General features: G+C 33.6%; 1 protein-coding gene across 1 annotated transcript; it reads right to left on the bottom strand.

The window, feature by feature from the left end:
* Positions 1-9,768: 9,768 nt before the first annotated feature.
* Positions 9,769-10,757, bottom strand: LOC144551947 (uncharacterized). The gene is made up of 3 exons (XM_078300057.1): positions 10,533-10,757; positions 10,353-10,445; positions 9,769-10,041 (listed from the first exon to the last, which is right to left on the bottom strand). The coding sequence occupies exons 1-3, from the start codon at positions 10,755-10,757 to the stop codon at positions 9,823-9,825; spliced, it is 537 nt and encodes a 178-aa protein (XP_078156183.1). The 3' UTR covers positions 9,769-9,822.
* Between the last annotated feature and the right edge of the window lie 3,389 nt (positions 10,758-14,146).

Raw genomic sequence — 14,146 nt, 5'->3', positions numbered from 1 at the left:
TGCTACACGTTTTGTTTGACATAAATTACAATTCTTTTTTTAAGGTTGGTGAAATAGCCAACAGTTGTATTAATAGTAAAAAGTTATTTACATAGGCTCAGCAAGCCTTTCATTACAGCAACTATAGTAATTAACTCGCGAATATTGACAAATTACAATTTTTTCAACATAGGCTCAGCAAGCCCTGTTTTGGTAGCTGCAAAGAATGGAATAACAGAGATGGTGAAAAAAATCCTCAAGAAGTATCCAGTGGCAATCATGGACAAAGACGAGAAAAAAAAAAATATTATTTTATTGGCAGTGGAGTTCCGCCAGGTCCACGTGTATAAGTACATGCTGGATTACTTATACATGCTGGATTTTTCAACTGTGAAGAGTGTATTTCGGAGAGTAGATAAAGATGAAAATAGTGTTCTACATCTCGCAGCCAAGCTCCCCGACAGCCGGCCGTGGAGCATCCCTGGAGCGGCACTTCAGATGCAATGGGAGAGCAAGTGGTACCAGGTGATCTCTCTTGAGCTCTCTTCTCTCTAAAAAATGGAATAAACTTAAATAAAAACTGAACATATGTAATATGCATGGCGGTGTGCAGTATGTGCGTAATAGTAGTTGTAAAATTAATGAAGAATTGTTATCAAGAATCAACAAGAATGGAAAGAAGCCAGAGGAGTTGTTCATAGAGGAGCATGCTGACCTGGTTGCAAAAGGAAGCACATGGCTGACAAACACTTCCCAGTCTTGTTCCGGGCTGGCTGCTATAGTTGCTACGGTGGTCTTTGCATCTGCAATCACAGTTCCAGGAGGTGTAGACCAGCAGTCTGGATTTCCAGTCCTCGGTACAAGCCCAGTTTTTCAGTTGTTCGCCATCTCATCCCTTGTCGCTCTTTGCTTCTCTGTTACATCTATTGTCATGTTCTTCACAGTACTCACCTCTGGTTACGAGGTTACCAAAACTCCTATCTTAAAAATAATTTCTTCCTTTTAACATTTCAACATAGAAAACTGAAATTCTTATTTATTTGCTGATCAGGTAAGGGACTTCAATAGGAGTATTCCCGTGAAGCTTATCCTGGGGCTGACCTCCCTCTTCATCTCATTTGTTTCTATGCTTGTCTCATTCTGTGCCGGAAACTTTTTTATTGTCGAAAATAAGCTCAAATTTGCCGTGTACCCCATATACGCCGTCATGTGGTTTATGGTCACTTTCGTTGCCGTCATGTACTTTCCTCTTATATTCTTTGTCATCAAAGCAACTATAAAGAAAGTTCCGGAGGTCACTGAGAAGTTACATGTCGCCTAGCTAGCTCCACAATAATATGCTCAGTATAATTACTGTTGCTCGTTTTAAGTTCTATTCTAATTAATAATTCAAGGCTAAGAATTTTGATGTTGATTTTGATTTTGATTTTGATGTGATGTTTGGTTGATCACGTGGGTCACATGGAGAATAATTATTCAGGACTTTTTATCGCTCGATCTGGTTTGTTTTAAGTTTGTTGCAAGTGTTTTCTTTGTTTTTGGTTTGCTTTGGTTTGGTTTGGTTTGGTTTGTAATAGGGTCAGTCAATTTTCTTGAGGTAATAAAAAAAAGGGAAAATTTCGTGTGTACCCATTTAAATTTTCAAAATAGTCAATTTCCTCATTAATATCTCATAATATTCAATATCCCCATACAAACTTTACTTTCTTTTTTTCATCCCCTTTTATTTATTTTATCTTTTATTTAATTATTTTAAAAATTGTAATGACAAATTTACCCTTTTATTAAAATGAAGTGTCCATTAAATATCTAATCTTTTCATCAATCAAACCAATTTACTACATCCCATCTCTCTCATCTTCTTCCCACTCTACTCTTCTTTTCTTCTGTTGGAGAGATACCTCACCTGGTAACACCATTGTTCTCTCGATCCCCTTCTGATATTCTCATGCCCCAGCGAGAAATATCACAAAGACCATATATGTTTCCTGTTCTCATTCTTCTCTATTCTCTTGCTCCCAAGAGGCACACCTTGTCAAAGCTTTCTCAGTTTCTTCAGATATATTTACAAAAAATAATAGAACCAGACAAAGACCTTAATTACAAAAGCCTAATTCGTATTCTTCTAGTTTCTACAAACAATCAAATTAATTTTTACCAAACAAAGACCTCTAAGTGTCATGGAAGACAGTTAATCTTCCTAAAATTTAACACAGACAAATTCAAATTAGAGTGTTTAATTATATAATTCTTGCTAACAAATATTGTCATTTGGGGCTGCCAAAATATAACCCAACACAAAGGGACACGCAGATACACAAACCCAAATAACCTGCCTGAGAATTATGATGTGGGTCCTAGTTCTGGTGAAGAAGTCCCGTCCCAGTCTCGCATTTCTGTTCAAGAAGACCCATGTATAGTATACAAACCACTATATCATGATTATACCTATCAATTTTTTCCTAGAATTTAGTAATACTTGGCTTCTAAACTTTCATATTTGATATTGTAGCTTCTAGCTCAGAACCTGTTGTAGCTTCTAGCTCAAAAACTGGTAAGACTCCTAGTTCTGGTGAAGAAGATTCATGTGTAGTATACAAACCATTATGTTATAATTATACCAACTAATTTTTTCTTAGAGTCTTGTAACACTTGGCTAGATTCTTAAGGTTAACTAATGGTATAAAACTATTAATCTAACGGAAAGAGACTTTCATATAATTTGTACGAAAGACCCTATAAAACTGTAAATGAAAAAAAGTTTTAACTATATTTACCTCACAGTATTTAATGAAGGAGAATCCAATGTCAATGTTTTTGGTGTTCCCTCATGAACACAAGTCCATTTCAAATTTTTTCAGTTTTCAAATTTTTCAGATTTCAAATTTTTTCATATTTCAAATTTTTCATATTTCAAATTTTTCAGATTTCAAATTTTTCAGATTTCAAATTTTTCAGATTTCAAATTTTTTTCATATTTCAAATTTTTCCGGATTTCAAATCTTTTCAGATTTCAAATTTTTTTCAGATTTCAAAATATTTCAGATTTCAAATTTTTCATATTTGAAATTTTTCAGATTTGAAAATTTTTCAGAGTTGAAATTTTTTCAGATTTGAAAATTTTTCAGATTTGAAATTTCTTCAGATTTCAAATTTTTCAGATTTCAAATTTTTCATATTTCAAATTTTTTAAGATTTAAAATTTTTTCAGATTTCAAATTTTTTATATTTCAAAATTTTTCAGATTTCAAAATTTTTCAGATTTCAAAATTTTTCAGATTTCAAAATTTTCAGATTTCAAAATTTTTCAGATTTGAAATTTCAAAGTTTTCAACATGTAATATGAGCCGGCATTTTGAAATTATTTTTAAAAAATGATCTTTTTTTCAAATCTCTTTAGATCGTTTCTTTAAAAAATAATCAAAAATTTTCAACATGTAATTTAAAGTCACAAAAATATGTCTATCCCACTTCAATCATTTCTTTAAAATAATTAAATGATCATTTTTTTAACATGTAATATGAGCCGACTTGCGAGCTCGCAAGTCGAGCCAAGTGTTTACATGAGTTGAGCCGAGCCGAGTTTTTTTCTTTCATAAGTGAGCCGAGTCGAGTTAGGGCATTTTTTAGTTTTGAGTCCAATTCATTATGAAATATTGAGCCGCTCAACTCATTGATTCGCGAGCCGGCTTAACTCATTAGCAGCCCTAATCAATTTTAAGATACACTTTCGTCAATTAAATTTTAAGATATAATCATTGAGAATTTCTCTGTTGTGTTAAGGATTTCTTTTGGCAGTATGACATACTAAGGTTTAAAACCATAAAATGATTCATGAAGAACTAAAACAATAATACAGAGCGAAATTTTTGAAAAAAATGATATCATGATATTGTAATTTTTAATGACATCTTACTTGTGTTAATAAATTTTTATTGTTTCCTTTAATTTTATGCTGCATGAAAGCTGAAGCACAAAAGGAACCGAGAAGAATGTACCCGAAGAACCATGATACGATGATTTTATTTTTCAGGACCATCCTTAAGCTCCTATTAGTTGTTCTTGGGATATTAGGTACGTGCATGTATATATGTTTGCATAATTTTTTGAAGAAAATGTCAAGTTATTCTTTGACACTAATTAACTGCTGAAAGTTCTTGTGATCGGTATTGTACCTTGATTGAAAAAGGTCATTTATAATTATAAAAAGCTCCTCCTATTTGGGCCTATGAATAAGATGAACTAGTTGTTCTTATAGAAGGTATATCGTATATGAGGAAGTAACTAAGCTCAATATGCACAGTTCATTTTTTATTTCTAGATGAAGTAATTGACAATTATTTTCGAAGTTCTTAAAATTCTAGAATTGCATTTTTTTGTCAAAAAAGTGAAATTTTGGCTTATAAAGACAAATGGCAATGATATTTATATTCGTTGCTTGTTTACACTTATTTGGTTCATGATGGTGTTTCATTTAGACAATAGAAAACAAGTATTTAGAAATAGAGGAAAAGACAAAGTATAAACATAGTATCAAAGTATGACTACCGTGACATTAGTGGTATTTAAGTCAAAATATTGTCATCTCAAAATCTATCGGATCGGCTTCAAATGACAAATCTAAACCGTTCAAAATGATCTACTTCATGAGATGTGTTTACATTCAAAATTTATTGATTTTCGATGGCATTTGGCATGAAATCAAGTGGTCAAAGAAAGAAGGTTTTAAGGTAATTTTAATGTATTCATTTTTTTGTCATTTTTTGACTGCTTGAGTTGATGCTATATACCATCAAAAATTTATAATTTTTGAATATGAATGCATTACTCGTGTAAGTAGATTGGCTTGAATGGTTTGGATTTATCTTTTGAGGTATAGCTGATAGATTTTGAAGATTGGTGGCATATATATGCATGCCACAGATGTCATGGTTGCCGGACTCCATAGTAAGTTAGTAACAACTATAATTTCCTGGTGCATGGCCAGAGAAAGAAATTAAGAGAGGAGTATGATTCTTAATATTACTCGGAACAGTTAACTGAGATTCTATTGAATGAAAGAAAAGTTGCCAATTATTATCGACCTTTTGCTCAGCTGTTTACAATATTAATTTAGTATATCATTCTGACATTCTGTGAATAACGTCTTCCTAAAGGGTTACCGAGACTGCAAACAATTAGGAAAACTAAACAACAGCACAGAAATGCAAAGAAAATAATGAATGAACTGGTGAATCATTCAACACTCTGGGAATACGAGGGAGCCAGCAGTGGAAAGGAACCAGCTGATGAGTCTCCAACAGTAATCAAGGGAGCTACTCATATCGGTCCAGAGATGACACCAGTACTAGAAGCTACTGAGCAGGGTATTGATACCTTACTTTTGAAGCATAAAATTATAGAACACAAATTCATTACAGAGACACCATAGAAAGCTTCCTATGCATACTGTTATAAAAGAGAGATCGATGAGAAATCAAACGCATGTTGCTACACGTTTTGTTGACATAAATTACAATTTTTTTTAAGGTTGGAGGTGAAATTAATACCGCCAACAGTTGTATTAATAGTAAAAAGTTATTTACATAGGCTCAGCAAGCCTTTCATTATAGCAACTATAGTAATTAACTCGCGAATATTGACAAATTACAATTTTTCAACATGTGCTTTAGTGAACCCTGTTTTGGTAGCAAAGAAAATAATGAATGAACTGGCGAATCAATTAACACACTGGAAATATGAGGAAGCCAGCGGTGGAAAGAAACCAGATGATGATGATGAGTCTCCAACAGTTATCAATGGAGCTACTCACATCAATTCAAAACAACCTCCAGGGAGGACACCAGTAGAAGCTCCTGATCAGGGTATTGATACCTTACTTTTCAAGCATAAAATTATAGAACACAAATTCATTACAGAGTCACCATAGAAAACTTCCTATGCATACTGTTATAAAAGAGAGATGAGAAATCAAAAGCATGTTGCTACTCGTTTTGTTGACATAAATTACAATTTTTTTTAAGGTTGGCGGTGAAATACTGCCAACAGTTGTATTAATATTAAAAAGTTATTTACATAGGCGCAGCAAGCCTTTCATTACAGCAACTATAGTAATTAATTCGCGAATATTGACAAATTACAATTTTTTCAACATGTGCTTTAGCAAGCCCTGTTTTGGTAGCTGCAAAGAATGGAATAACAGAGATGGTGAAAAAAATCCTCAAGAATTATCCAGTGGCAATCATTGATGGAGACAAGAAAAACAAAAATATTATTTTATTGGCAGTGGAGTTCCGCCAGGTCCATGTGTACAAGTACATGCTGGAAAAATTTTCAACTCAGAAGAGTGTATTTCGGAAAGTAGATGCAGATGAAAAATTTTCAACTGTGAAGAGTGTATTTCGGAAAGTAGATAAAGATGGAAATAGTGCTTTACATCTTGCAGCCATGCTCAGCGACAGCCGGCCGTGGGGCATCTCTGGAGCAGCACTTAAGCTGCAATGGGAGAGCAAGTGGTACCAGGTAATCTCTCTCTCTTCTCTCTAAAAAATGGAATGAACTTAAATAAAAACTGAAGATATGTAATATGCATGGCGGTGTGCAGTACGTGTGTAGTAGTAGTAGTGAAATTAACGAAGAATTGTTCTCAAGAAGCAACAAGAATGGAAAGAAGCCAGAGGAGTTGTTCATAGAGGAGCATGCTTCACTGCTTAAAGACGGAAGCACATGGCTGACAAACATTTCCCAGTCTTGTTCCGTGGTGGCTGGTCTGGTTGCTACGGTGGTCTTTGCATCTGCAAGCACAGTTCCAGGAGGTGTAGAGCAGCAGTCTGGATTTCCAGTCCTCAGTACAAGCCCAGTTTTTCAGTTGTTCGCCATCTCATCTCTTATCGCTCTTTGCTTCTCTGTTACATCTATTGTCATGTTCCTCGCAATACTCACCTCCGGTTACGAGGTTACCAAAACCCCTATCTTAAAAAGAATTTCTTCCTTTTAACATTTCAACATAGAAAACTGAAATTCTTATTAATTTGCTGATCAGGTAAGTGATTTCGATGGGGGACTTCCCATGAAGCTTATCCTGGGGCTGACCTCCCTCTTCATGTCATTTGCTTCTATGCTTGTCTCATTCAGTGCCGGAAACTTTTTTGATGTAGAAAATAAGCTCAAATTTGCCTTGTATCCCATATATGCCGTGATGTGCTTTACGGTCACTTTCTTTGCCGCCATGTACTTTCCTCTCACTTTCTTTGTCATCAAAGCAACTATAAAGAAAGTTCCGGAGCCCGCTGAGAAGATGCATGTCGACTAGCTAGCTCCACAATAATATGCTTAGTATAATTACTGTTGCTCGTTTTATGTTCTATTCTAATTAATAATTCAAGGCTAAGAATTTTGATTTTGATGTGATGTTTTTGGTTGATCACGTGGGTCACATGGAGAATAATTATTCAGGACCTTTTGTCGCTCGATCTGGTTTGTTTTAAGTTCTTTGCAAGTATTTTCTTTGTTTTGGTTTGGTTTATTTGTAATAGGGTCAGTCAATTTACTTGAGGTAATAAAAAAAATTCGTACGAAATACCAAGGAAAACAATTTCTGAATTAAGCATTCTCGTTTAAATTTGTTATTTGCCTCATTTTCCATGATTGGGTTGAGGATTATTATTAGAATTACTTAATTAATTATAGTAGATTACAATGGCAGTATATAAATAGCGATATTTTATTACCTCAGTTTGAAACGAAGATACAGAACCCTTGAGATAATTGATATCTTGTTTTAGTTTTCAATATGAAATTATCACTATTGTCGTATTGTGTAAATTTTTTCTTGATCAAACTATTCACATAGTGCGTACACAGTGGCACGGGGGTAGGCAGCTGCCTACCTCTGGAATTTTTGTTTTCTTCTTTTGACTAGATTCTTCGATAGGTCTGGCATACCCCTGAATTTGATTCTACCTACCTCTGGATTCAATTCGGAGTACCGATTATCAGTTCAGATTTCAAAAATGATTTGTGAGTTGTTTAATCTAATTAGGAAAGAAATGTATTTTTAAATCTTTGTTCAATTCGGCAATGCACATGCAATTTTACAACCGATTCGATAGACATAATGCAATTTGGTAGGCGGACGAAGGCGGAAAGAGAATTATGAAGGCGATTCGAATCCAAACCCGTTTAAAAAAAATTCAAACCCGATTTCTGTCTACCCCTGACTCAAATTCTGGCTACGCCACTGTGCGTACATAAATTGCGATTACAAAAAACAAATAATAATAATAAATTGTGTGCGCTGTGCTGCGCCTCTCTGAAAGGTTTCAATGTGCTATTGGTGCAGAGACATAGGTCACCTTGCTAGCTAGCACAGTCCAGGCCACCACCTTTTGGCTACGTTGTTGTATGTTTTGAGTGCGGTAGGCTGGGCCATAGAACAGGCAACTGTCTATCTACCACAGTTCCACCTTCTCGCACTCCTCCATCCTCTACACCTCCAATGGGGAGATCTCAGGACAAACCGGTCATTAAGTTCTACTTTAAACAAACTTTGACAAGAGCTCAACAAAGAAAAATTAAATCATTGAAGAAAATAACAAAATTAAGGACGTACTTGACAATGCGTAGAAATTTGGTACGCAATGGATAGAATTTGAACCAACAATAATAATATTTCGAAATCTTCTCAAACTGCTAAGATGATACTGACAGATATGGTATATACCTAGTATCAAATATAAATTTTAATTCTCCCTGTGACGAATCATGATAAACAACATATCATATGTATTCAGTTACATGTATAGTCATGGTCCACTATGTACCGAGTAATATTCCCAAAATAAAACAATACACCACATGTACACCATGTTGAACATCCTCCTCCTTCCTGAGTAGGAGGGTCAATAGGTACGATACGGATAGGATAGAAGCATTTTCATACATATATCCATTAAGAATTGATCTTATCAATATCTTACCCATACTCATTAAGAATTGACTTTATTCTACCCTACTCTTACCCGTTAAAATTATCGGGTAACAAAACCTTAATGGGTGAATAATGAATATTACTAACATAATAGTTAATTTTACTATATTTTGTAATTAGGACATAAAGATCATTGATTTCACACATATACAATCACATTACTAATATAAACAAAATGCAATCAATTCTAACTATTATTTTTATAAAGCAAGAGAATTCAAAAACACAAATATCCCTATGGATAAATTTAATTATTTAACTAAAAAAATGTTCGTCACACCGCTGATATTTTATAAAGCAAGAACGTCAGTAACACCGCTGATATTGTTACTGGGATGGAATGAAAATTCTTATTTCTCAAAAAAAAAAAAAAAAAAAATTAACCACCATTTTAAACATCAACAAATGCATATCATCCAAGTAGCTTTTGTTAAGCAACTGGAGAGGCAAAGAAAAGAGAATCTGGGATAGAATTTGAATTACCCTGAGCAGCAACCTAAAGGATAAAACTTGCATAACTGAAACAGTTCCCAAATATGAATATCCTTTATTGACAAGGTCACTTTTGTACTACCTTGACCAACCAATTCTAAAATTTTAAATGTCATACAAAGATGGTGCTTTCTTCTTCAAAAAAGGGAGAAAAAAAAAAGAATAAAGGTGGATTATTTCATACTGTTGGATTATTTCATAATGGTGAGGGAAAACCTGAAAGTATTTATTCCAATCATCCCGTCTTATGATGGGTAATAGTTTGGCATAATTTGAAGGCAGATGAAATGTTGGTCAAAGCAAGATGAAATGTTGGTCAAAGCAAGAAGCAAAACTACTTATGATGGGTAATAGTTCGGCGATCAGTACTTAAGAGGATCAAACTGGATCCTACATGTTGGAACAATTTTTCTCTGGGCCATATATGTCAGAAACATATCATTGTAACAGTACCAGGTACTTTGGGAACAACTTACAGGGTTGGCAAGGAGTTCCTCTCTAAAGACATTGTACTGGGAGCGCTTCTTCTCCAGTTCATAAGGCCAAAGTGCATGGTAAGCCGGCAGATATCCCAATAAAAGCTCCTCTCTATCACGAAACACAAATTAATTTCTAACTTCCACTAAGAGAATGAAATTACAAAAACAAATTGTACAAAATGGTAGTGAAGACTAGAAGATGCATAGTTTGACCAAGGTAGCAATCTGTTAAAATTTAGTTGAAGGTTCAGTTAATCACATGACTGAAGCAGCTAACACAAAATTCAGCCAATCCAAGCTGCATTGTCCAAAATGTGTGTCAAGGAACCATAATCTAGCTATTATTGCCCATGCAGTTCGCTGTTAGATAAAGATCATGGAAAAAAGAGAATCATAGAGAATTAGTTCAAGACCTTCCAAAGAGTAGGCCGTATACCGGGATGATCAGGTATGCCTTGGCAAGCCAGCCTGTGCAGTTCTCCGATATTCACAACCTTCTTTGATAACTATTCATTCAACGCTACAGGTCGTCAGAAAAAAAAACGATAACAAAATCAAGCAGCATTTTCTTTACAGCAATTTTAAACCCTAACTGCGGTGTTGAATTCAGCGATCAAGTGCGAGTTTGAAGCGCCAGAGGAGCTGGTTTCCTCGGATGGATCTGATTTGGCTTTGGCGGGAGGAGGTGAAGGAGGTGGAGGGGGTGTTGGCTTTGGCGGAGGAGGCGGAGGCACCACGTGGCGCGGAGGAGGGTCGTCTGGAGGGATGGTGGTGGAGGGAGCCAGAGGAGCGGGGGCAGACCGCAGAATTTTTTTCATAAACCATAATTAATAAAACGAATTTTACGGAACCAATATGATTGGTTTTTTTATTTCAAACCCTACGTTCTTCAAAATTGCATTTTTTCAGACCATAGGAACAATACGGTCTTACTTTTTTTTTTCTTTTTTTTTTTTTAAAAAAACAGAAATTTTGTAAATTTTTTTATTTTTTGTATTAAAATATTAGAAATATTGAATATATTTCTTTGAAAATAGATGAAATATAAAATAATTTGATTTATTAGAAAGACTGCAACAAATAACCCGGATCAATATTTTTCAGATTGTATTTTTCGCGGCCGTAAGAAAAATTAATATATTTCTTTATGTGTTATTGGAAAAAAATAAAAATGTTTAGATTCTGATTTATTGATCTCGGTTCAAAAGTCACTTCTAGGTAATTCAGAAAATATTGTGATCCTTCTAGTTATTTAATTTATGAAAAGTTGTATCTATTTTTGAAAAAAAAAAAAACTTTAAGTTATTTAATGATTGTTATTCAAAAATAATTCTCAAAACAGATACAATTTTTTATAAATTAAATGTCCTAGAAGGATCACAATATTTTCTGGATTATCTAGAAGTGACTTTTGAACCGAGATCAATAAATCAGAATCTAAGCATTTTTATTTTTTTCCAATAACACATAAAGAAATATATTAATTTTTCTTACGGCCGCGAAAAATACAATCTGAAAAATATTGATCCGGGTTATTTGTTGCAGTCTTTCTAATAAATCAAATTATTTTATATTTCATCTATTTTCAAAGAAATATATTCAATATTTCTAATATTTTAATACAAAAAATAAAAAAATTTAAAAAATTTCTATTTAAAAAAAAATGGTAAGACCGTGTGGTCCCTACGGTCTGGAAAAATGCAATTTTGGAGACCGTAGGGACCATACAGTCCTTATGGTTTTTGAAAAAAAAAACCAATCATATTGGTTCCGTAAAATTCGTTTTATTTATTATGGTTTATAAAAAAAATTACAGACCACATGGGGTTATTTAGCCAGTCCGACATGCGCTTCTTGTGTGCCTTATTGATGGCTTTGTTGGAATTAATTTCAATTAATTACAACATATGTGAGCTTATATATAATATAAATATATATTGAATAATAGACTATCAAAATTAGATCCGTAATGAAGTGATCAAATTAAGTATTATTTATTGGATTCAATATGTATCATGAGAAGTGGGGTCTTTAATGTGTAGAATGCGTATTAATAACTTTATGATTTAGTGATTATCTAAATTATATAAAGTTTAATAATAATACAATTATGCTATTAATTAGTCTCTAGGGAACACAATCAAATAAGACAATGTTATGTAAATAAGAAAATATTCAATAAAGCAAGTTCTGAATTCAGACTCGCGAAATATTCAATGTGAAAAACAAGATTAATTAATTAATTAAAGAAAGGCATCTATTCATTTGATTAAATGAAAAGGTCAATTAATCAGATGAAATTCGGCATCTATTGATTTGATTAATAAAACAAAAGGCGCCTATTCATGAAAGGACCTATATCATGATGAGGAGGGTTTAAATGCCTCCATGTTTTTGTTCCTCCATCTCTCTTCATCATTTTCAAAGTTCAAACAGTCGATCCGAACCGTTCAACCTAACCTTCATACTAAAATATGTTTGGAGACCAAATTTTATATTTTTATGAATTTTTTTACTATTTTCTTAGATAGGTACAAAATCAATAAATCTGAACCATCTAAAAACAGTATTATTTTACCTATCTAAAAAAATAGTAAAAAAATTCCTAAAAATATAAAATTTGGTCTCCAAACATATTTTAGTATGGAGGTTAGGTTGAGCGGTTCGGATCGACTGTTTGAACTTTGAAAATGATGGAGAGAGATGGAGGCATGATGGAGGCATTTGAACCCTCCTCTATCATGATATATACGGCTCCTAATCAAAATGAATCAGTATCCTTTTGATAATACAGACAGATCTGTCTCTCTCTCTAATCTCTCTCTACTAAAAACAATAAGAAAATAGAGGTTGATATCTTGTGATTGAGAAGGGGATTTTCGGTAAAAAACTTGTGATTTGGGTATCTCTCCTTGTGAATAACAGAGTGTTGTCGCTGCCGCCTCTTTCGCTCTCTCTATCGGACTTGAGAGGGATTGCTTGGAAAGGAAAGGCTTCCAGTGATCAACAGTGATTGTGCATCCCTGGAAGACCATGACTACGGATCAAGGTAACTTTAAATTTTATATTATAGTTCACTATAGGATCGTGGCATATCTAAGGTTTATATATGCGGTATGGTTATGTATAAAATAAATTCAACAAGTGGTATCAGGGCCTACTCTACTTGAACTGATTAATTTCTGCATAAATAGATTTTGTTAAAGATTTCAGAAATTAGTTATTTGGAAATTTAGGTTTTATGATTTTCCGTTACTCTGTTTTGACCGAAAGGTTGAATTTTTTGGTTCAAAGTTTAGAACGTAACTATGTGATGAAAAGGCGCTATTCTGGTTATCTGATTAAATAGCGTTACTCTGTTTTGCCGAAATTTTGGTTTTCTAATCCAAAATCCATTATTTTAAGTATTCCGCTGCAATATTATATTTGGTCAACCCAATTACAGTTACAATTGATTATGATTATTTACAATCAATTTGTGGCCAATACAATTAGTTTTGACCAATATGAGGACAATTAAATTTTTGGCCAAAACATAGGTGTAATCATTGGCCGGACCTGATATTTCTAAACTAAATCTAGCTTATGTATGTCTAATCCCTAAGAAAGAAGTAGCACCTTCTATTTCTAATTATAGGTCTATTAGCCTAATTAATTGTAGTTTTAAGCTTATTACAAAGTTGTTGGCTGATAGGTTATCTAGAGTTATGGACTTTTTAATTGATGATACACAAACAGCTTTTATAAAAGGTAGAAACATAATGGATAATGTTGTTGTTGCATCAGAGGTTTTACATCAGGTTAGGGTATCAAAATCAAAAGGTCTTCTTTTTAAGTTAGATTTCGAGAAGGCTTATGACCTTATTAATTGGGATTTTTTGTTTGAAGTTTTAAAGGCAAGAGGTTTTGGGGAGACTTTTCAAAGATGGATTAGGGAGATATTGTCTGGTAGTCGAACTTGCATTAGTGTTAATGGCTCTTTAGGTGACTATTTTAGTTGTAGAAGAGGATTACGACAAGGGGATCCTTTATCTCCTTTTTTATTTGATATTGTAGCTGACTCTTTAAATAGAATTTTAAGTAATGCTAAACAGGCTGGTTATTTGAAAGGCTTAGGTAATTTTGAAGGGGTTGGGGATATCTTAAATTTGCATTTTGCAGACGATACACTTTTATTTTTAGAGGCCAAAGATAACATGGTAGAAGC

Source organism: Carex rostrata, chromosome 3 (genome assembly GCF_964058835.1).
Source record: "Carex rostrata chromosome 3, lpCarRost1.2, whole genome shotgun sequence".
Classification (NCBI taxonomy): domain Eukaryota; kingdom Viridiplantae; phylum Streptophyta; class Magnoliopsida; order Poales; family Cyperaceae; genus Carex; species Carex rostrata.
Note: the sequence above shows the minus strand (reverse complement) of the source record. Positions and strands in the feature narration are given on the sequence as shown.